Source organism: Mustela nivalis (assembly GCF_964662115.1).
Source record: "Mustela nivalis genome assembly, chromosome: 18".
Lineage (NCBI taxonomy): Eukaryota > Metazoa > Chordata > Mammalia > Carnivora > Mustelidae > Mustela > Mustela nivalis.
This window is the reverse complement of record NC_139037.1, coordinates 12928888-12951197: the sequence shown is the minus strand read 5'-3', so window position 1 is coordinate 12951197 and position 22310 is coordinate 12928888. Positions and strand designations below refer to the sequence as shown.

Sequence of the window (22310 nt, the reverse complement as noted above, 5' to 3'; positions counted from 1 at the left end):
ACCGGGGAGACCATTGCTTTATCCTGGTCCTGTGGGTTGCTCGAGATTGAGGGCATGGTCAGGTTTGTGTGTCAAACTATATGTCAGACATTCCCATTCCCACTCTTTACCTAAAGCCCACGGAGAGATTTCCTGTAACCTCCACCTTTTACTACCATTTCCTACACAGCTGCTGAAAGAAAATTTAAGTTCCAAGTAGACTTTACATTTACGAATGTCGCCATGCAGCTAAATGATGGGAAAACTTAAAACAAAGCTCGGTTTAGATAAATTCCTTTCATAGTAACTTCTGAGCTTCTGATCTATTCTTGAGGGGACTACTAATACTTTCCTTTTATATCTAGTTGTGTTTGTTGGTGGGGGTTCCATTTTTACTTTTTCTTTGGTATATTGAAGATGAGCGTTCTATTTTTCTATCTTATGAAATAATGAAAAAGAAAAGGGGGGTGCCTTAATTTCATCATTTCCTTGCATTTAAATCCAAGACTAGGGAAAATACATGTCTTGGACCTCAGCATTTTTATGTAGAATGGTCAGTGATGGCTTTGCTTAAGAGACAAGGTTTAAACTGGGCTATGTAACAGTTTGTTATTGTCTATAGTACCAAATTACCCCTAAACCCACTGACTTTAAATAATAAACATTTTTGCTCACAAGACTCTGGTTCAGGGGTCTTGACTGGGCCCACTCATGCATTGGGTCAACAAATGCTGCTTATCTTGGTTGGGCTCTCTCACATATCTGGGGCTGTAGGCTGGTCTGGCATGGTCCTGGCTGGGACATTTGGGCTCTCATCCTGCAGTAGGCTGGACAATGTTTACTCATATGGCAGTGGCAAGGTTCCAAGAGCAAGACTAAAAATGCCCAAAGTTTCTTGAGGCCTCAGCTTGAAAACGGCAGAACATAATTTTGACCACGTTCCATTGGTCCAAGCTTGAGATGGAGAGATAGACTCTACTACTCATGATGGAGAAGCTGCAAGGTCATAATGCTAAGAGTATGGGCTTGGAGGGACCATAAATTGGAGCCATTAATCTAATGGCTTGGAGGATAAATAGGATTTGGAAGAAGGATGTGAAGCAACTAGTGTGAACTTCCTCTGATCTAAAGAAAAATGTACCTTGACTGCCCGCATCCTACCTCTTTAATATATGGAAAACACATGAAGCATAAGCTTCTCCACTGACTTGTGGGTTTTAACACTTGAACTGTTCTCTTTCTCTCAGAAAAGAGTGTCTCATGGAAAGCACATCTATAATTGTCTTGAGGAGCTTTCATAGAAGACATTAAGTTGGTTTGCAAGGCAGCTGGCACATGGCCATTTTACTTGCACAGTTATCTTGATCATGTGGGCATCTCCACAAATAATGATTATACCCTTCTCTTGTAGGATTATGCCCATATTTTGACCTGTATAACTGAAAGAGAAAAGTTTATTGTACCCATCAAAGCTAGGGGTGCACGAGCCATCCTAGACTTTCCTGACAAACTGGATTTTTCCACTTGCCCTGTCAAATACAGCACTCAGAAGATTCTGCTGGTACGAAACATTGGCAACAGAGATGCTGTGTTTCACATGAAAACCCACAGGTATGCATTCCTCCAGTTCTTGTTTTTGATTGATTATAGTTAAATCTATTCAGCACAGGTAATTTGCTAGAACGGCACTCAGGGTGGAACTGCTTGTTATAGTCTTCAGTCGCAGGGCCAGGAGACCTCACTGATGCAGGGCCAACTTCCTCTTCATTCCAAGCGGAAACTAAAATTCAAGAATCACTTGGGGTTTGGGTATGGGTGGTTTTTTGAAATGTTAGTATAAATCTTTTTATTTAGCATAGAGAACAGCCCATGGAAATCTATTAGGAAATATATCCAGTCTTTCTAGGTATTTTCAGGTTATCTGTTCTGCCATACTTACTGTAGGTAGTAGGGCTGCTGGGGATGTGGGTGGAGGGCACATTCCTTGGCGGGGAGTTTGTGTTTCGTCTTTACAGGAATGTCCCAGGAGCATTACTATCTCTGAATAGTTTCATGTAGACCTAATTTATGTCTGGATTCCTATTTCTTCTGGCTGAAATATTACTTTTAATATTTCTTACAGCACAGGTCTATTGGAGATTCTCTTCATTTTGTCTACTTGAAACAAAGCATTTTGCCTTCATTTTTTTTATTAAAAATTTTTTTAAACATTTTATTTATTTGCCAGAGAGAGAGAGAGAGCGAGCATAGGCAGGCAGAGTGGCTGCAGGGCAGAGGGAGAAGCAGGCTCCCCGCCAAGCAAGGAACCGATGTGGGACTCGATCCCAGGACGCTGGGATCATGACCTGAGCTGAAGGCAGCTGCTTAACCAACTGAGCCACCCAGGCATCTCTTTGCCTTCATTTTTGAGAAACATTCTCTACAGTTTAGAATTTTGGGTTGACTGTTCTGTATACATGTAATTTGTTTCAGCAGTATAAAGATGGCATTTCATTGTCTTTTGGCTTACATATTTCTTATGAGGTCTCTGCCAAAACTCTTTGTTCCTCTAGATGTAATTATGTCTTTTTTTGTGGGCTGCCTTTCAGATTTGTCTTTATATTTGGTTTTTAGTCATTCAAATAAGCTATGTCTAGGCATGGTTTTTTTTTTTTTTTTTGTCTTTTTTGTTTTAAGGATTTTTGTTTTGTTTTTGTTTAGTTTTGGTTTTCATCCCGAGTTTCCACACTTGCTACATCTTTCGTTATTTTTGGAAAATCTTAGCCATTATCTCTTCAAACACTAATTCTGTTCCATTCTCTCTCGCACTTTCTTCTGCCCATAGGGAAGTTCTGTTGGCTACCAGTAAAGCAGTCTGCACCTTTCCCTCTCCCCTAGGGGCGAGGGGATTGTCCATCTTCAGATTTCAGTTTGCTTGTTTGCTCTGCAATGTCTGCTTTCCGATTTGCTCAAGAAAAGTTGTGATTTTTGAATTTACCTGCTTTTTTTTCATTGTTAGGGTGGGCAACCTCTTTCTAGCTTTCTGCATCCCAGGCAGAAGCAAGACCCCTTGAACTCATTTAGCTAAATCAATCAGCAACGACAAAGTTGTTTTGAAGATCATTGTCTTTTGACCTTGTCCCTAAGTGCTTATATGGCCTTTGTCATCTCCTGGTGAGATTCACAGAGTTGGAAGGAGTAGGAAGCAGGTTAACTGGCTTGCCATGACTTACGAAAGAACGAATCTTTTTGGATTTAAACAAGTCCTCCCACAGCCACTTTCCATAATACACATTAAAAACTTCCTGTTATACTCATATTTTTCCAATGAAAAAGAAAATCCACCTAAGGTGGAAAAACAAGAGCAGCCAGCATAACTTCCTGGACTGAGGCTGAATCTTAAAAGCTACCTATAAATGGCAGTTTACTCTTTATTGCCTTCATACAAAAGTGAAGTAAAATCACTTCATAGATCACTTCATAGTGTGAAGTTGCAGGAAGAGAGGTAAAGCTTTTCTGCCCATTAACTATGAATGTGAATCATCTTCTAATACAGAAATACTTCCAAGGTAAAATAGTGAGCCAACTCAAGGACTAGCTAGGAATCATGAAGCCATTAGAAACTCTCGTCCGACATTCTCATTTTACAGATGAAGGAGATAAGGCCGGAGAGGGGAAATGACTTATCCAGGTTCCTTCGTGAACTAACACCTGGATCAGAACAAACATGGGCCAGTTCTGGGCTTACTTCCCCTCGGATCCACTCCTTCCCTTTCCCAGGCTTCATTCAGTATCTCTCGGCAGTTAGCTTTCCTAGCTGCCTCAGCAGAATTCCAGCTGACTTTGACTACTGCAGGGCACTAGAAGGAGAATGCAGAGTAACAAGGGGCCAGGGCATTTCTCCTCCACCCTCTCTGCCTTCAGCAGAGGCCCCAGCAGAGGCTGCATCTCCCAGATGGTTCTGATTCCTGTTGGCCTAGCCTGACCATGGTTCCAACTTCTGTCAAGTTCCCACGATCTGATAACACTTCCTCCTCCTCTTGTCTCCAGCCCAGGGGTGAGAATCGCTAACTGCTGTTACTTATCCCTGAGAGATCTTGTCATCTTAAATTGGGCTTCTCATTTCTCTCATCTTCTGGACAATCAACCTCTCAATTCAATTTGTTTGCAAATATTTTTGCTTTCCTGTTTAGGTATCTTATCTATTCGTGATAGAGTAGTTTTATGTTCTTTCCACAAAATGCATGTTTTCTAAACATGCCATCAATTCTTTGAGTTACCCCAAATCCTTCCAGTAAATCCGTTTTCTGACGTTAGCCAGAGTTGGTTTCTGTTGTTTGCAGCTGAGAACCCTGGGGGTTGCAATGAGAAAGGATGTAATTGAACTTGTGGTCGCATTGTATTAAATCAGAATCTTCGGGGAGATGCCCTGACAAGTGTCCATTCTAAAAAAAAAGTGCACAGTGATTGTGTTGCTGCAAAGGTGAGGACCACTCTTTCAGTTAATATGATTGCCAACGTGGTAGAGCAGTGGATATATTGTGAGATTTTGGAGTAGAAAACCCAGGGTCTGCTCTTACTCTGATCACTTTAAGAGTCAATGCACAGAAACAATATCTCATGGGAAATTATTTTAAAAAATCAAATTCTCTTCATTGAAATAATGATTGAATTAAATGGTTAAGTTTATAAATGGTTAGGTTCATATAAATTATAAAAAATAAAATGTTCTTTTTATGTCTGTTGCCCCCATTAGAATGTGAGTTTCTCAAAAAGCAAGGGTTGTATCAATACCATCCAATTCATTTCTATTTTCCCTGCATCAAATATAATGCCTAGAAGAATTAAGTGCTCAATAAATGTTTATAGGATGCCTAACCAACAGTATATCACAAGGCAAAGCTACAACTATAAACCCGTACAATAATTTAAAATAAAAAAAATGGTCCTAGTACTATAAAATAGGCATAATGTTTTTACGCTAATAAAAGGAGTCACAGTGTGCTATAAAATATACAGAGAATATAAACCATTACTCCTCAAGTTTATTGCGGATTTGACCTGAAACTCTAGTAGGTACCAGAATAATTCTGACTATTAAAGTGGGATTAATTTTGGAAGGTGAAATAAGAAAGATGAAGAAGCAGTCTCAAAATCCAAAACCTTATGTCAGGAATCAGTTAATAAGAAAGATTGTCTGAAGAAAACATACTAATATTAAATTCCATATTTAATATAACAGAGCCAATATTTAGCCTTCTGCTAAAATATTGATTTGTAAGGATGGAAAAGTTTTAGTTCTCAAGAGCAGTTTACAGTGGGTTGAACAAAAATCTCAAAATCTTTTTTGTGGCTCATGATTTTTCCGGAACCCAAGTTCCTCCCTAATCAAGCATTCGGTATTAATGGGGCTATTATATCAAAACCAAACATTTTGGTAGACAGAGCCAGTTCTATGCCCTTGAGAAACAATGCCTTTTACCTCTTTGTTAAGAGTATTTTCTGATACTTGATATTTTCTGGCCCGTTCAGCCTGACTGCCTGTAGTAAAATGAAGTACAAAATCAAATTATAGACAATGTTTAATGCCAGAACTTAACACACTCTACCCAATTAACATCTGATTTATTGAGAAAGCTTAGGCAGCTCTAAGTAGCAATGGTTGTCCCAGGTGTTTTGTTTTTTTGACTACTGAAGAAATTTAGTGTAATAGAAACCCAACAGTGAGCACAACAGAAAAGTATCTATTACTTCTGTATAGAATTTGGATTTCTGGAGGTCCTAGAGAAGGATCTCTTTGTCCATAGAAAATTAGCTTAGGTTCTACTGTGCAATACCATCCAATTCATTTCAAAACTGTTCTTTTCGCTACCAAGAAATGTTTGAAAAGAAAATGAAAGAGCCATGTAGGAAGAAAAAATATTAGGACCCAGGGAGGCAAAAATAGAAGAAAATATTACAGCATTGTTCCCAAAGTCAGGAAGCTGGGCCCAGTTCTCAGTTCTTAAGTTTCTTACCGACACCATCAGAGACCAAAAGGAAGCTTTACGACTGTGAGCCTTGCTTTGGATCTCCTACCTTCAACTCAGGAAGCAGAGATTCTTGAGATGCTAAAAGTCTGCTCCTTTTCTGTTCCACCAAAATGTGATAAAGGTGACTTAATGACTACAGATATTTTTATTTCCCTCTGAGAGTTGGTTGTAATTCAATCCACAACCTCTTCTGAGAGGCTTCTTTCGGTAAAGAACTGTGCATAGGATGAGAGACATAAAGATGTATCTCTTCAGGTGGCTTCAATGTTCAGGCATGGTTTGGGGAGGCAGAGAGAACTTGAACTTGCAGGCAGGCTTCTAACCCTGCTCCACGGCCACCTCGTTGGGTAACTTTGGGCCAGTTGCCTGCCCTTTTAGAGCATGTATTCTCATATCTAAAGTGGAAATAACAATACCTCCTTTCTGCAGATTTTCCCCAGGATTAAGAGGATTGGCACACAGAAGGGACCCAACATAGTTAGGGCCCGGGCTGGAGTTCATGCTCATGGCAGCTTATTTGCTTTCCCTTTCGCGTTGTCTCAAGAGTCTGTAGCTGCAGACAGGAGCAGGTGTGAAAACTAACTCTAGTACAAGGTGAACTGAAGTGAGAAGTAAAAAGAAAGTTCGAGCCTCTGAGGAAGGAGACTTTGTTCACAAGACAGAATCCAGGAAGATTCTAGTTAAGAGGTGCCTTTGAGTCTGGGCAGTGATAAGTGACTTTGGAGGCATTAGGACCTGTGGAAAATGCTAAATATTCTTGTGGGAGCCTAGCTGCTGGGGAATGTCTGTGCAGGGGGCACGGTCTGGTTGGAACAGAGAGGGGGCGCTGCTCGCTGAGGTTATGGTGAAGGGAGCGGAGCCCTCCCGCCCTCTCCTTCCCCAACTGATTTGGGATGTGACAGATAACGTGGGACATTTGCACAGACATTATGTGTTCAATGAAAATGTAAAATCTTATTGGGAGCAGATTGTGTGGAACCTCAAATGCCTAGGACTTTGAGCTTTATTACGTACATTATGAGGACCACTGAAAGTGTTGAGATGCATGTGTTATGACCTATAGATGTTTTTTATGGTATCCCTAGAGCAGTGTGAAGGCTTGAGAGGAGAATAATAAAAACTTGAACTCATTTAAACACCCAAGATCATCCTCAGGCTCATCGTCCATCTGGAGGCTGCCAGTGATGGAGATAACAGAAATAATAATAAACATTAGTTTAGCACTGCCTAGTGCCAGGTTTTGTTCTCTACACTTTACCTGTGTCTGCTCCTTTGGTCCACCTGACAAACCTACGGAGTAGGTGCTGTCTTTACCCTCATCTTACAGACCAGGAGACCAAAGCTTCAGTGACTTGCCCCAAGGTCATGGCAGAGCTGAGTTTTGAACTTTTTCTGTTGGCTTCAGGCTAGGGACCACTACCCGCATAGAGCCTCTACACAGTGCCTGCGGTTCACTGGAGAGCTGGGGCTATAGGTGTGGGAGAAGGACAAGGGAATGGGAAAATAAAGAAGTGAATGTAGAGGGAGATCCAAATAGAGAGCCCCAGAGAAAAGAAACAGTTTCCCATGGTGGGAAGCACTGCAGAGAAGATCTCGGGTATCACCATGTCCTGCCCTCACCATGGCTCTGTACCCTCACAGAAGCTTAGGCTTTCGGACATGAAGTTCATTACCTAAGGGAAGATTTCAGGGATAGAACTAAAACACAGTGGTGATAGAAGTAAATAATCAGAAAAAACGTAGCCTGCCAGATACATTGTACAACACGTTACTTTCAAACACTAGCAATTTAGAGAAGTGAAATGGACCATGAAAATAATTAAATGGGCTGGGTTTTCTATTTAGAAGGAAGAACTCTGTAAGTTATTTAAGGTACCTCATGATCAGATCCAGCTTCTCTCTTACCACTTCCTTCCGGGGAAATGAAATGAAACGATTTCCTGTTCCCAAAGCCACCCTACCACCCCATCATGTGTCCGTGCACAAATTCTATTTTCAAGGCGTAGAACTTATCCCCAGTTTGCCTTTCTAAATGCTCTCCACCAGTCTCCAGCTTGCTGTCACCCAGGAGGCTGACTTGCGTGGCATGGGTCAACAGGCTCCCATCCCTTTGGCTTCTGATTGGGTTCAGCCAGTGGGAGTCCCAGCAGGTGACCAGATGAGAGGATGTGAAGTCGGGACACTCTGTCCCCTAGTGTCTTCCCTGTGAGGCCATCTGGACTGTCTGTCTCTCTCGACTAAAGGTCCTTGCTCCTCGTACAGCAGCGTTCTCATAGGACTCCTGTAGGTTTCAAAACCACTCCTTCTCCTTGGCTCTTTGGGCCTAGAGGTCATAATGGCTTAACTCTTTATAACCCTGGGGAATTGTATCATTTGTAGTTCCCCTTCCCCTTCTGTTAAGCAGACCCTTTACTAAAAGTGCCCTAAAGTCATCCTCACGTGATTGTGTGATCTTTGGGAGTCTCACAGAGTTTTCCATTATGAAACCTTCTCTTTACTGACCTATCACAAAACTTGTTTTTTTTTTTTATCCCTTTGAAGGTATTTTTCTTCTGCAAATTATAGTATTTGCAGACATGTTTTAGGGCTGACCCCTGGAATCACTCCATGAATGTTAAAAGAGTGGCTGAATAGCAAGGACCCAAACGAGAATATTACTGTATCCTTTAAATTTCTCTTACACCTGCTGGTCTAATACTGCTATTTTAACCTTAAAAGGAAAGTTCTTTCATGTCAGGGGAGAAGTGTACTTTACTTCTGAATCACCAAATTGTTCTAGTGCCTGCAGTGCTAGAACTCCCCTTCCTCCACAACCTCTCTTCCACTCTTGCTGGGAACGCAAGCTGGTGCAGCCACTTTGGAGAAAAGCATGGAGGTTCCTCAAAAAAGTTAAAAATAGAGCTGCCTTATGACCCAGCAATTGCACTACTGGGTATTTATCCCAAAAATACAGAGGTAGTGAAAAGAAGGGGTACATACACCCCAATGTTCATAGCACCCATGTCAAAGACGGCCAAACTATGGAAGGAGCCCAGATGCCTCTCAACAGATAAATGGTCCAAGAAGATGTGGTCCATAGACACGATGGAATATTACTCAGCCATCAGAAAGGATGAATACCCAGTTTTTACATCAACATGGATGGAACTGGAAGAGTTTACGCTGAATGAAATAAATCAAGCAGAGAAAGTCAGTTATCATATGGTTTCACTTAATTTGTGGAGCATAAGGAATAGCAGCGAGGACATTAGGAGAAGGAAGGGAAAACTGAAGGAGGGGAAATCAGAGGGGAAGAAGAATTATGAGAGGCTGTGGACTTCGAGAAACAACCTGAGAGTTTTAGTGGGGATGGGGGTTGGAGGATGGGTGAGCCCAGTGATGGATATTAAGGAGGTCCCATATTGCATGGAGCACTGGCTGCTGTACACAAACAATGAATCATGGAACACTACATCAAACACTAATGATGTACTGTATGGTGACTAACAACAAAATATAATAAGAAAAGAAAAGAAAAAAAAGAACTCCCTTATCCTTTCCTCCTCCCCCTCACACCAGAAAGGAATGGGCTCTGATAGTGTGTCTCACCGTGTGCTGCAGGCCTTTCTCCGTGGAGCCATCTTCCGGAACTCTTAATGTGGGGGAGTCCATGCAGCTGGAAGTGGATTTTGAGCCGCAGACTGCGGGCAGCCACAGCAAAAGGCTAATCGTGCATTACGACACAGGTATGCGTCCTTCTTTGTTATAAGAAAGGTCAGATGGGGGTCGCCTGGGTGGCTCAGTGGATTAAGCCGCTGCCTTCAGCTCAAGGTCATGATCTCAGTGTCCTGGGATCGAGCCCCGCATTGGGCTCTCTGCTCAACAGGGAGCCTGCTTCCCCTTCTCTCTCTGCCTGGCTCTCTGCCTACTTGTGATCTCTCTCTCTGTCAAATAAATAAATAAAATCTTAAAAAAAAAAAAAAAAGAAGAAAGGTCGGATGGAAAATATGGTGAAACAAAATAGGAAATGGTTCTTTTGGCTGCTTTAAGCTAAGCTAAGATCCATAAGGTGAAGAACCAAAGAATGAATGTCTCCCACAGAAATAATGTTGAGCCAGAAATAAATCCCACCAGACTGGTTTTTCCAATGCTTGAAAGCCTGACAAATAACAGTTCTCAGGAAGGGAACTAAACCCTGAAGTCACACCGGCAGTTTAATTGTATTTATATGTAAATGAAACATTATGGTAACTGAATACCCCATGGATTTTCCATTTGATTTATTACTGCAATTGTCTTAAAGTTAAAACAAAATGTAAATCCCAGTTCAGAATGTCTCCTGTGTGCTGACCAGTCTACATAAGATCCACTTGCCTTAACCCTTAGAATGCACAACATCTTACTTAAATGTGATTCTGTGTCTATTGCAACCAGCATTTTCTGAAGGCTCCAGTCTGGATAATAACAAAAATTATACATTGCTTTTCGCTAATATTTAATTGATGGTCATGTAGGCTGCATGTACGCTAGGGAAGTCTCCAAAGTTGGTTGTTAGATTAATATTTTACATTGCCATTTATTATTTCATGATTTTTCTCATTTCCTTCTCACTTCTTTTTTCCCCATTTGTGTTTATTGACCCAGATTGTCTGCATCTGGAGGGCACTGTAGGCAGAAAACACAAGTGCACAGCCAGGGAAAGAGCAACAGATGACATCTGGGTCACAGTTCAGAGTTGCTGCTTTTGTGGACACACCTCTGAGCAGGGCAGCTCTAGTCTGTGCTTAAGGACCCGTTGTTAAATGGTCCTTGATCCACGTTGCCTGAGGGAGCAACACATACCCCCTGTGTATCTTATCTTTCAGTGTAAGTCAGGATTCACTGGCTGCTAGCAAGGCAAACCTTAAGCAAAAAGGGGAGTTTTGACCCATATAACCCAGCAGAGAAAGGTAAAAAGCATAGCTTATAACACATCAGGAACATGAATGTTTCCAAAGTACCTGTGCCATTTTACAGGCCCATCAGCAGAGCCTGAGACTTCCGATTGCTTCAGATCCTTGCTGATAAACGCAGTTGTCGTCGTCTTTTTTTTCCTGCTACCACATAGTGTTGTCTTGTTCATTTTAGACCCACTAGTAGTGTGAAGCTCTGTCTTCTAGTGGTTTTAGTTTTTATCTAATGATTAATGAGGTTGCGGACCTTTTCCTGTGCTTACTGGCCATTCATATATCTTTTTTAATGAAGTGTCTGTTCAAGTCTTTTGCTCATTTTTTATTGAGTTGTTTTTTTCTTTTATTAATTTGTAAGAGTACTTTATAACTTGGTATTCTGAACACTAATCACTTGTCAGGTATGTGTATTGTTAATATGTTCTTCCAGTCTGTAGCGTCCCCCGTTTCATTTCCTTCATATTTCTTCAGCAGCAGAAATTTTTAATTTTGATTATGTTGACATTATCAAAATGCATTATTGATGCATTTTCCTTTAAGATTAATGCTTTTTGGGGCACCTGGGTGGCTCAGTGGGTTAAAGCCTCTGCTTTCGGCTCAGGTCATGATCTCAGGGTCCTGGGATCGAGCCCCACATTGGGCTCTCTGCTCAGCAGGGAGCCTGCTTCCTCCTCTCTCCCTGCCTACTTGTGATCTCTGTCTGTCAAATAAATAAATAAAATCTTAAAAAAGAAAAGATTAATGCTCTTTGCCTTCTTGCTAGGAAATCATCACCTTATCAAGGATCACAGACATACTCTATGTTTACTTTTAAAAGAGTAATAGTTGTAGCTTCTTTGTTGAGATTAATGATTGATCTTTGATTTCATATTTGTATGAATATGTGTGAGGTAGGGACTGTGTTTGATTTCCCCCCTTTGTGGATTCTTGGCTCTTCTCCCTTCTGTAATCTTGTTCTGGAATTCCAATCAGTTACTCTGTTATTCTGTTCCTTAGTCTATTATTATTCTCATTTATTCCTTTTTTTAAAATAAGAGATTAACATTTTTGAAAATGATTTATTTGAAAGAGAGAGAGAACGTGAAAGCAGGAATGTTGGCAAAGGAAGAGGGAGAGAATCTCAAGTAGACTCTTCACTGAGTGTGTAGCCCTTGTGGGCCTTGACCTTAGGGCCCTGAGATCATGACCTGAGCTGAAACCAAGAGTCAGAAGCTTAACCAACCAACCACCCAGGTGCCCTGATTTTTTATTCCTTTAAACCTCTACTGTACTTTTTCCATTTCTTTGTCTTTGTAGAACTTCTCTGAATACTTTTTCTTCTCTATTCAATAATTCCCTCTTCCGTGAAATCTCATCTGCTAGGTTTTAATTTTTCAATTATAAGTATTTTCATTTCTGAAATTTTATTTGGTTCTTGATTCAATCAGTTCTTCAATCTGATTACTTTCTACTCTTTAATTCTTCAAGTTTCCCTTTTATTTCTTAAGCATGTTAAACATTGTCATTCTCATTCTGTTTCTGAGCATTTAAATATATTAAATCTGTTTATTTAGTTAGTTTGCTTTTTATTAGTTCTGATGGTTTTCAACCACGATATCTGTGGGGGAGGAAGAATATGGTTTTCCTCCACTCTTCTAAGCTTTTGGCTGGGCTCCCTGTAGCAAAGGACAGATTAAGAAGAGAAAAACATACACATTTATTTAATGTAAGTTTTCCTTTGATGCATGCAGGCCAAGTCCAGGAAGCCAGAGGGGTTCCTCAAGATCAGCCAAGAAGGTCCTTGGCTTCACTAGGAAGTGAGAGCACAGTTTATTGAAGATAAGGAGAGAGCAGATATGGATGGAGATTCTGGGAGACTCAGAAAGGAAAAGAGGGAGTCTTGTCTTTGTCAGGGTCTGGTACGCATATCCCCTCAGGCATCTAGAAACTGGTTAGAAGGAAGAAGACAAAGGCCCAGGTCTTATTCCTTGGAGCCAGGGGGGCCTTGGCCTGGAGATATCTGGAGCCCTGGTCTGGAATGCGCACATGATGACTTCCTCAGGTCATTCTCATCTGGTTCTTCCTTAGATGTTATCTGTTCTAGAGAAATCATTAACTCCCTGTCCCTTACAAGGAGGATATACTGAGCGATGTGTTAAGTGGGGTGGGGGTGCAGGTTCTGGTAAGAACAGAAACAGGAAAAGGAGCAAAAGCAGATTTTTAGGGAGTCTTTCTCTTTGCCTATCTCCTTGAGGCATGCAAGCTTTCATAAGGAAATAAAGACCTGGAGGAGTGGTTAAATCTGAGTTGGGTTTTTTGTTTTTGTTTTTGTTTTTGTTAGGTCTGGTGAAGAACAGAGAACTGTTGAGAGAGAACTGACAAAAGACAGCCTGGGCACTACACTATTTCTTGGAATTTTTCACTTTGATGTTCTTACTTTCTGATAGGGTTAGTGATGGATTTTAAAGTAGTTTAAAAACTGTTTTTATCAACTATTTTAGTTATTTCAGTCTCCAGTTTAATTTGCTGCTTAAAACTGACTCTATGTCTTTTTTCACATCATTCAGCATGACTTAAGGAGTAGTTATCCTTTCCTACTGTCCTATAACGCTCTCTATGTAGTATAGTATGAATGTGGTTTATCTCTCACGTATTTAGATTTTCGCTAATTTCTCTCAGCAGTAGTGTGCTGGGTAGAAGTCTTGAACATTGTGGTTAGGTTTATTCCTTTATAGCCTTATTTTTTATGTTTATTATTTACATATTTATTATGTAATTTTCATTACATTTTTTAGTGAGGTATAATCTAGATACAATAAGATGCACAGTTCTTCAGTGTACAGTTTGGTGAGTTTTGGCAAGACCTGTGTAATGACCACTCCGTTAAGGATATCCTCCGTTAAGGATAGAACATCCCTGGCTTCAGGGTCCTCTCATGCCCTTTCCAGTCAGTCCCTCCATCCCCATCCCAGACATTCTGCATCCTCTCACCCTATAGTCGTGTTGCTTGTTCTTGGACTTCAAATAAATATGCTCAATAGAGTATATAGTCTCTTGTGTCTGGTTTCTTTCACTCAACATAATGTTTTGGAGATGTATTCATGAGGTTGCGTGTAGCAAACTCCCTTCTTTCCCCGTGAGCAGTATCCCACTGTAGGCTTATCCATGGTTTATTTGTTCTCCTGTTAATGTAACTTTAGTTTGTTTGAAGTTTGGGATTATTATGAATAGAGCTTGAATAACCATTCTTGTACAAGTTGTGTGTGTGTGTGTGTGTTTGTGTTTATTTTTCTCAGGTAAATGTTTAGGGGTAAGGTTGCTGGGTCATAGAGTAGGTATATGTTTTAACTTTCTGAAAAGCTTCCAGTTTTCTAAAGTGGGTGAAGCATTTTAAAGACCAACCACAGCACCCCCTCACCAAGCCAGGTGGTAGATAGGTCTTCTGGTTACTCCACATTCTCATTAACTCTGGGTCATTGTCGATCTTTTAATTTTAGTCATCCTAGCTGCAGAGTTATTATTAGCCAAATATTAACAAAAGCCTATATATTTTGCTTTTTTTTAATATTTTGTTTTTAATTGGCATTTCTCCAGTGACTAATGATGTTGAGTATCTTTTCATTTGCTTAGACCATTTTTATGTATTCTATTCTCAAGTGTGTATTCAGAGGTTTTGCTTATACTTTAGGAGGTTATTTGAACTTTTGTTATTGACTCATGGATTTTTGTTTTTTTTTTTTCCCCAATACAGGCCTTTCAGAAACAGTTATTACAAGTATCTCCTAAAAGTAGATTATCTTTCTAATTTTCTTACTAGTATCTTTCATTAGCAAAAGAATTTAATTTTTTTTTTCTTTTTTTTTTTTTAATTTATTTTTTATTTTCAGCATAACAGTATTCATTATTTTTCACCACACCCAGTGCTCCATGCAATTCGTGCCCTTTATAATACCCACCACCTAGTACCCCAAACTCCCACCCCCCACCCCTTCAAAATCCTCAGATTGTTTTTCAGAGTCCATAGTCTCTCATGGTTCACCTCCCCTTCCAATTTCCCCCAACTCCCTTCTCCTCTCTAACTCCCCATGTCCTCCATGCTATTTGTTATGCTCCACAAATAAGTGAAACCATATGATAATTGACTCTCTCTGCTTGACTTATTTCACTCAGCATAATAATCTCTTCCAGTCCTGTCCATGCTGCTACAAAAGTTGGGTATTTGTCCTTTCTTTTTTTTTTTTTTTTTTTTTATAAACATATATTTTTATCCCCAGGGGTACAGGTCTGTGAATCACCAGGTTTACACACTTCACAGCACTCACCAAAGCACATACCCTCCCCAATGTCCATAATCCCACCCCCTTCTCCCAAACCCCCTCACCCCAGCAGCCCTCAGTTTCTTTTGTGAGATTAAGAGTCACTTATGGTTTGTCTCCCTCCCAATCCCATCTTGTTTCATTGATTCTTCTCCTACCCACTTAAGCCTCCATGTTGCATCACCACTTCCTCATATCAGGGAGATCATATGATAGTTGTCTTTCTCTGCTTGACTTATTTCGCTAAGCATGATACGCTCTAGTTCCATCCATGTTGTCGCAAATGGCAAGATTTCATTTCTTTTGATGGCTGCATAGTATTCCATTGTGTATATATACCACATCTTCTTGATCCATTCATCTGTGGATGGACATCTAGGTTCTTTCCATAGTTTGGCTATTGTGGACATTGCTGCTATAAACATTCGGGTGCATGTGCCCCTTTGGATCACTACATTTGTATCTTGAGGGTAAATACCCAATAGTGCAATTGCTGGGTCATAGGGCAGTTCTATTTTCAACATTCTGAGGAACCTCCATGCTGTTTTCCAGAGTGGCTGCACCAGCTTGCATTCCCACCAACAGTGTAGGAGGGTTCCCCTTTCTCCACATCCTCGCCAGCATCTGTCATTTCCTGACTTGTTGATTTTAGCCATTCTGACTGGTGTGAGGTGATATCTCATTGTGGTTTTGATTTGTATTTCCCTGATGCCGAGTGATATGGAGCACTTTTTCATGTGTCTGTTGGCCATCTGGATGTCTTCTTTGCAGAAATGTCTGTTCATGTCCTCTGCCCATTTCTTGATTGGATTATTTGTTCTTTGGGTGTTGAGTTTGCTAAGTTCTTTATAGATTCTGGACACTAGTCCTTTATCTGATATGTCGTTTGCAAATATCTTCTCCCATTCTGTCAGTTGTCTTTTGATTTTGTCAACTGTTTCCTTAGCAAAAGAATTTAATTTTGATGAAGTACAGTTTATCACTTCCTTTATAGCTGGAGTGGTATATTTCTTCTAATTTTATTTTCTAAATTTTGGGAGCATATAAAAAAGGAGTTGTATTTTGTATATTGATCTTTTATATTTTCAAACCTTGATAAATTAACTTATTAACTCCTACTTTATCTGTAGGTGATTTTGGATTTTGTATATACACAGGGCATCTGCAAATAATGATAGTTTTATTCTTTTTCAGTCCTTAAGCCTTTTATTTCTTTTTTTTAAAAACTTTTATTTATTTATTTATTTGACAGACAGAGATCACAAGTAGGCCGAGAGGCAAGCAGAGAGAGAGAGAGGGAGGCAGGCTCCCTGCTGAGCAGAGAGCCCGATGCGGGGCTCGATCCCAGGACCCTGGGATCATGACCTGAGCCAAAGGCAGAGGCTTTAACCCATTGAGCCACCCAGGTGCCCCAAGCCTTTTATTCCTTATTCTTTCTTGCACAGCTAGGCCTTTATCAGAGTTTAATGGAAATTATGACAGCAAACATCCTTCTCTTGTTCTCAGTCTCAGAGTGGAAGTTCTCACTGTTTCATCATTTAGTATGATGCTCTTAATGGATACTCTCTTTCAGATTAAGAACATTTCCTTCCATCTCTAGGTTTCTAAGAACTTTAATTTTGAATGGGTGTTGACTTTCATATATTACTTATGCATTTGTTGAGATGGTCATATATTATTTCACCTTTTCATGCAATGGCTTCTTCTTTGGTCTGAAAAAAATGAATCAGTCTCATAAAACAAGTTGGGAATTATTCTACTTTTTCATTCTCTACAAGTGTTGTTGTCATTTATAATATTCATATTATTTCTTCTTTAAGGGTTTAGAAAATTTGCTTTTCAAGCTATCTGGGCCTAGAGCCTTTTTTGGGAGGTTTTTAGTTATTCAGTTATTCAGTTTATTTAGTACATTTAGATCTACTAAGGTGTTTCTGTTTTGTTTCCTTGCGTAATTTTTGGTAAACTTTTTAAAGAAAATTTTCTGTTTAATCTAAAAATTTAAATTTGTTGGCATAAAATGTTCATAATAACCCTAAGAAGGGAGGGGAGTCGGGGGATGGATGAGCCTGGGGGTGGTTATTAAGGAGGATACTTATTGCACGGAGCACTGGGTGTTATATGTAAACAGTGGATCTTGGAACGCTACGTCAAAAACTAATTTGTTTTATGGTAACTAACATAACACAATAAAAATTTTAAAAGACAAAAGAAAACAAAAAACCCTAAGCTTTGTGATGTCTGTAGGTTTTATAGCAGATCTCCTCTTTCATTCTTGATATTGGTAATTTGTGTCTTCTGGCTTCCTCCCTTCCAAGTGGCTTCCAAGTTTGCTTGAGTAGCAGAAACACAATTAAAGCCCAGGCTCAGACAGTAATCTGCTGTGCAGTGCTTTTTCCACCAGAGTAGATCACCTCTATAATCTCTCAAGTGACTATCTAGGTACTTTTACTCCCTTAATTTATTGACTGTGAAATGCAGCTCTCACTGGCCTTCAATCTGTTTTTTAACTTTTGGGTAAGTATTTGAGTTGACACCCATACTTGCATTTATAGTCGTGTGCCAAAGGAAACAAGTATTCCTGTATTAAAATTGAATCACCATGGCAATGTTGACTTCCACACTGTGAGGTTATGGCGTCAACTTTGGTTCACAGTCATTTTCTGAAGATGGCAGATAGAGGTAAGCTATCTTGTAGCATTTTTCTTTACATGAAATGAACTGCTGATAAGAATATGCTTTCATCTTTATTGTGGGTTATCAATGACCGGAACCTATAACCTTTCATTAGTGAAAAACAGTAATGACGGTCTAAACACAATCATGGAGCTTTTCCAGGCAGCCATGATCATTGCCTTCTCATTTCACTAAATAAGCATCTGATTGAATGTTCTGCAGCTGTTTCAAGTATGAATTGATTTGAGGAGGGAAATTTCTCTTGGATTTTTTTTCATACTTCCTCAAACAATGTTCCAAAAGGAGGAACATTGATAATCCTCAGCGGGAAGTACTCAATCACATTTCTAACAGTTATGTTTATGCCCTTCAGTTGCTGGTCCTCCATTGGATAGAAATTCTTGATTAAATGCAGCTAGGAGATTTTTCTTTTTCATCAACCAGAGTTTGAACCAGTGCTCTAGAATCAAGGAGGTTGAGTGTAAATTTCACCAATATCTAATATTTTACTCATCAGTGTTTACCTGAACCAGAACTCTTCTGTGCTTTCTTCTGTATATGCCTTTCTGTGGTGAAACCAAGTTTGTTTAGGAAATTGATTTTACCACAGAAATGATTTTGTTACCTTTTTATAATAGTCTAAAAGAGAAGAACTGAAGTAACTTGATACCTTTTACAAACTGATTCTTCCGGAAGAGATTAAGAGCACAATTAGTCAAGACTACATTCTTAAAAACAAAATAGAACAAAACCAGAAACAAAATAGTTGAGTAAACTAATTCTATCATTTTCAATAAAACTGAGATGTGAAAATATTATTTGACTCTTAAAAGATTAATAAATGGTTAACTGCTTAAGTTTTGCACTTTTTAACTGGGTATTGAGAAACTTTAGGTAATCTAGGGGTTCAAGGAGATATTAGTATTTAAAACAGGCTTTAAGGAAAAACATATTCTTATTAAACCTTTGGTTACCAGAATGAACCCTAGAAGTAAGAGCATAAAAGTGTTTTTTATTCAATGCCTGGTGAGGTTGCTGTCATCTTAGAGGTGACATTAACCACTGGAACAATCAGGAAATGGAGCTGATGCACTTACTCAGCATTTTTTAAGTATTATGTCTCTTATTGAAGAGGAGATATTTCAATTCAGGAGTCAGAAGTTGGCAAATAGGCTCTTTTCCCCCAAAGATATCATGATGTATTATTATTAAAGATAAAAGTAATCATAATATTAGTACTTCAAAGGACAGCTTTATAGTCATTTATGTATTGTACTCTAGTAAACCATAAAGAAGATCTTTTTTTCCTCCTAAAGGCCAAGAAAGGAATACCAAAATAGAACATAGCAAGTAATTGAGTGCAATATGTTAGCTCACAGTTGCTAAATAATATGTATCTGAATATCCTGGTGCAGCCCACCCTGCATAAGCTTTGTTTCAGCTGTGGGATTATTATGATTAATTATTAGTGTGTGCTGTTATAATTAGAAAACCTAGCAAAACATAGTTATGGTAAAAGAGTAAATGTTTTAACATGGCTTCAGAGGCAATGGAAACATTCCTTGACTATTTCCTTTTCTTCATTTCTTCTTCCATACCTTAGGATAGGGAATAGCACAAGTTTGGATGCACAGATGGTCAAGATTGTTTAGGAGGTTGGAATGAGGTTTCTGTCAATTACATAGCAAGACTCGAGTCATGAGGTGTTCACATTTAAAAGGACATTAGAGGACATCTCTTAACCCCATTATTTTATTTTATTAAAAAAAATCTTTTGATGTATAGTTGACACATAGTGTCATATTAGTTTCAGGTATACAACATTGTGATTGGGCATTTATACACATCACAAAACACTTGTGTAGTTGCCATCTGTCGCCATTCCAAATTCACGCAATACGATTGACTATATTCCCTATGCCGTACTTTTTATTCCTGTGACTTACTTTATAACTGCAAGTTTTTACCTCTTGACACCGTTCACCTACTTCACTCCCCCCACCCCTTTTGCTGCAATCACCAGATTATTCTCTGCATTTATGCAACTCCCTTTATTTTAGAGATGAGTAAACTGAGGTTCAGAGACATTGAAAACTAGCCACCTAAGTAAAGCTGGAACTTGAACCCAGGTCTTTGGCATCCTCTGAGGCCAGCATACTTTCTGTAATCCTCCACTGCCTTCTATGGAGATGGAGAATACTGACTTTGACATTGCCACTGATTTGCTGCGTGAGCTCAGTCAAGCAAATCTTGGAAGTTGTTTCCTGCACCTTTCAAAGAAAGAGCACTTCTAAAGAAGTTTGATTCAGCAATTCACTTGCATGGGTGAATTTGACCCTGCTGTGACCAGGAAATGAAAAACACTCTTTCCACCAACTTGCTAGTTCCTAGAGAATCTATGGCTCCACTCATATATTTAATTTATTGCCCTCTGTTGTCTGAAAGTACTGAAACCACAGTATGAAATATATTGTGTATATAGCTAGCTTCGTATTTTTTTGGTAAACTTAGTTTTGTTCATTTTTTTCTTTTGTTTTGCTTGATTGATAGTAGCAAAACTAGCAAGAGCTAATGAGACTTCCAGAAAACATTTTTACTAGGACATAATAAATGACAGTGGCTAACCTCATCTGCAGTGATTACAACATTCAACGCTAGAAACCAAATCGGAAGCCGAATGGAAACAGGCACTCCAACGAGACAAAAATACCAATGCTGAGGAACAGCAACCTTGTCCACTCTGGCAGGCATGACGTCCCTTCATCCAACCAGTTTTCTAAGTAGCTAGGGTTTGGGAGCCCTTTCTAAGGTTGTCTTCATGAGAGTGGGTGGAAAAATCAAGTCATATTCCTAAAGTTGTGGAGACAAAAGTTATTGCTTCCTTTACTTTGTGGATCTGATGATTTTTGAAAGATGGATTAAAAAAATCAATATTAGACGGTTTTCAAAAAGAGTGTAGTGGTTTTTGCTATATTTCTAGAAGCAAGAGTTTTGCAGTGAGCAACTCAAATTGATGACATTAGTCCCTCTGACCCTGAGATTTGTATGAACTAAATAAGCCCTGGGATCTTTTTCCTTGATTAGATATTTAAACAATGAAATATTTCAAATCACAACATAATCAATAATGATTATGTTTAACGCATCTCAACATTTTGCTATACACATTTCTTTCAGATGTTTTATTTTATGGATAACTAAACTGAGTACAGATTTGAAGTTATCTCATTTACTCTGTCCTGATCTGATTCCTATGGCTTCTTAGAGGAGCTGTATTTGGTTCATTTTTATGGTATTTTTACATATTTATCTATCTATAAGTCATATATATTATTGTCTCGAGTAGTTTTTTAAAAAAGAGTATTTATTTATTTATTTATTTGAGAAAGAGAGCACAAGAGAGGGCCCAGAGAGAGGAGCAGAGGGGAGGGAGAGGGACAAGCAGTCTCCACGCTAAGTGAGGAGCCTTACACGAGGCTCGATCTCGTGACCCTGAAATCATGACCTAAGCTGAAATCAAGAGTCAGCCACTTAACCAACTAAGCCATCCAGGCATTCTGTTCGAGTAGTTTTAACCTTCACATAAATGATATCATACAGTATATACCATTTCCCAACTTGACTTTTTCATTCAACACTACATTTTGAAGATCTAAACGCATAGATCCATATAGCTCTGATTCATTTTAACTGATGCAACACACTCCAACATGTGGACATGCTATAATCTGTTCTTCTATTGGATATTAGGATGTTCTTCCTAGTTTTCTGCTATTACAAACAATACCACAATGAATAACTCTGTATATGTCTTATGCAGCTGTAGGAGATTTTCTTTAAGAAGGGAAATTGCAAAGTTACAGATCAGGTGTATATTGAGCTTTCCTGGAATATAAATTGGTCAGTCATGTGGTTGTACTAATTTGTATTTTCATCAGCATTATATGGAAATTGTTTTCCCACATCCTTATGACATAGTTCCAAAACAGCACTGGCAAACTATTTGATATTTGTTAATCTGATGGTTATGGAATAGTATTTTATTTTATATTTCTCTCATTAGTAGTGTTATCTGCAGCTTTCCCATGTTTCCTGAAGACCCTGTAATCTTTTCTTATGTTAAAGTTTTGGATAAGTAATGTACTCCTGTATTCAAAAATTAAAGCAATGTCTTAAAAATATATTTGAAAGGTGTCATTTCTACTTTGCCTCATTCACCCACCCAGCTCTTAACTTTATTCTGGTGTTCTGTGCATAGTTGCATAGATGCAAACATGAATGCAGATTCTTATTGTCCCTCCTTACCTAAAAATAGCATACTATGTGAATTGTTCTAAACCTTACTTTTTCCACTTAATCATAAATCCTGTACTTGTACACCTGCATGGCATTCCCCTTTTAGGTGTAGCACAGATAATTTAGCC

General features: G+C 39.1%; 1 protein-coding gene across 6 annotated transcripts in view; it reads left to right on the top strand.

The window, feature by feature from the left end:
- HYDIN (HYDIN axonemal central pair apparatus protein) overlaps positions 1-22310 on the top strand; it is a 381505-nt gene that overhangs the window by 113263 nt on the left and 245932 nt on the right. For all 6 annotated transcript variants that reach the window (XM_082712191.1, XM_082712193.1, XM_082712188.1 and 3 more), the window contains 2 exons: positions 1391-1590; positions 9591-9715. In XM_082712191.1, the coding sequence (XP_082568317.1) occupies positions 1391-1590; positions 9591-9715 (325 nt within the window). The remainder of the gene's footprint in view (positions 1-1390; positions 1591-9590; positions 9716-22310) is intronic.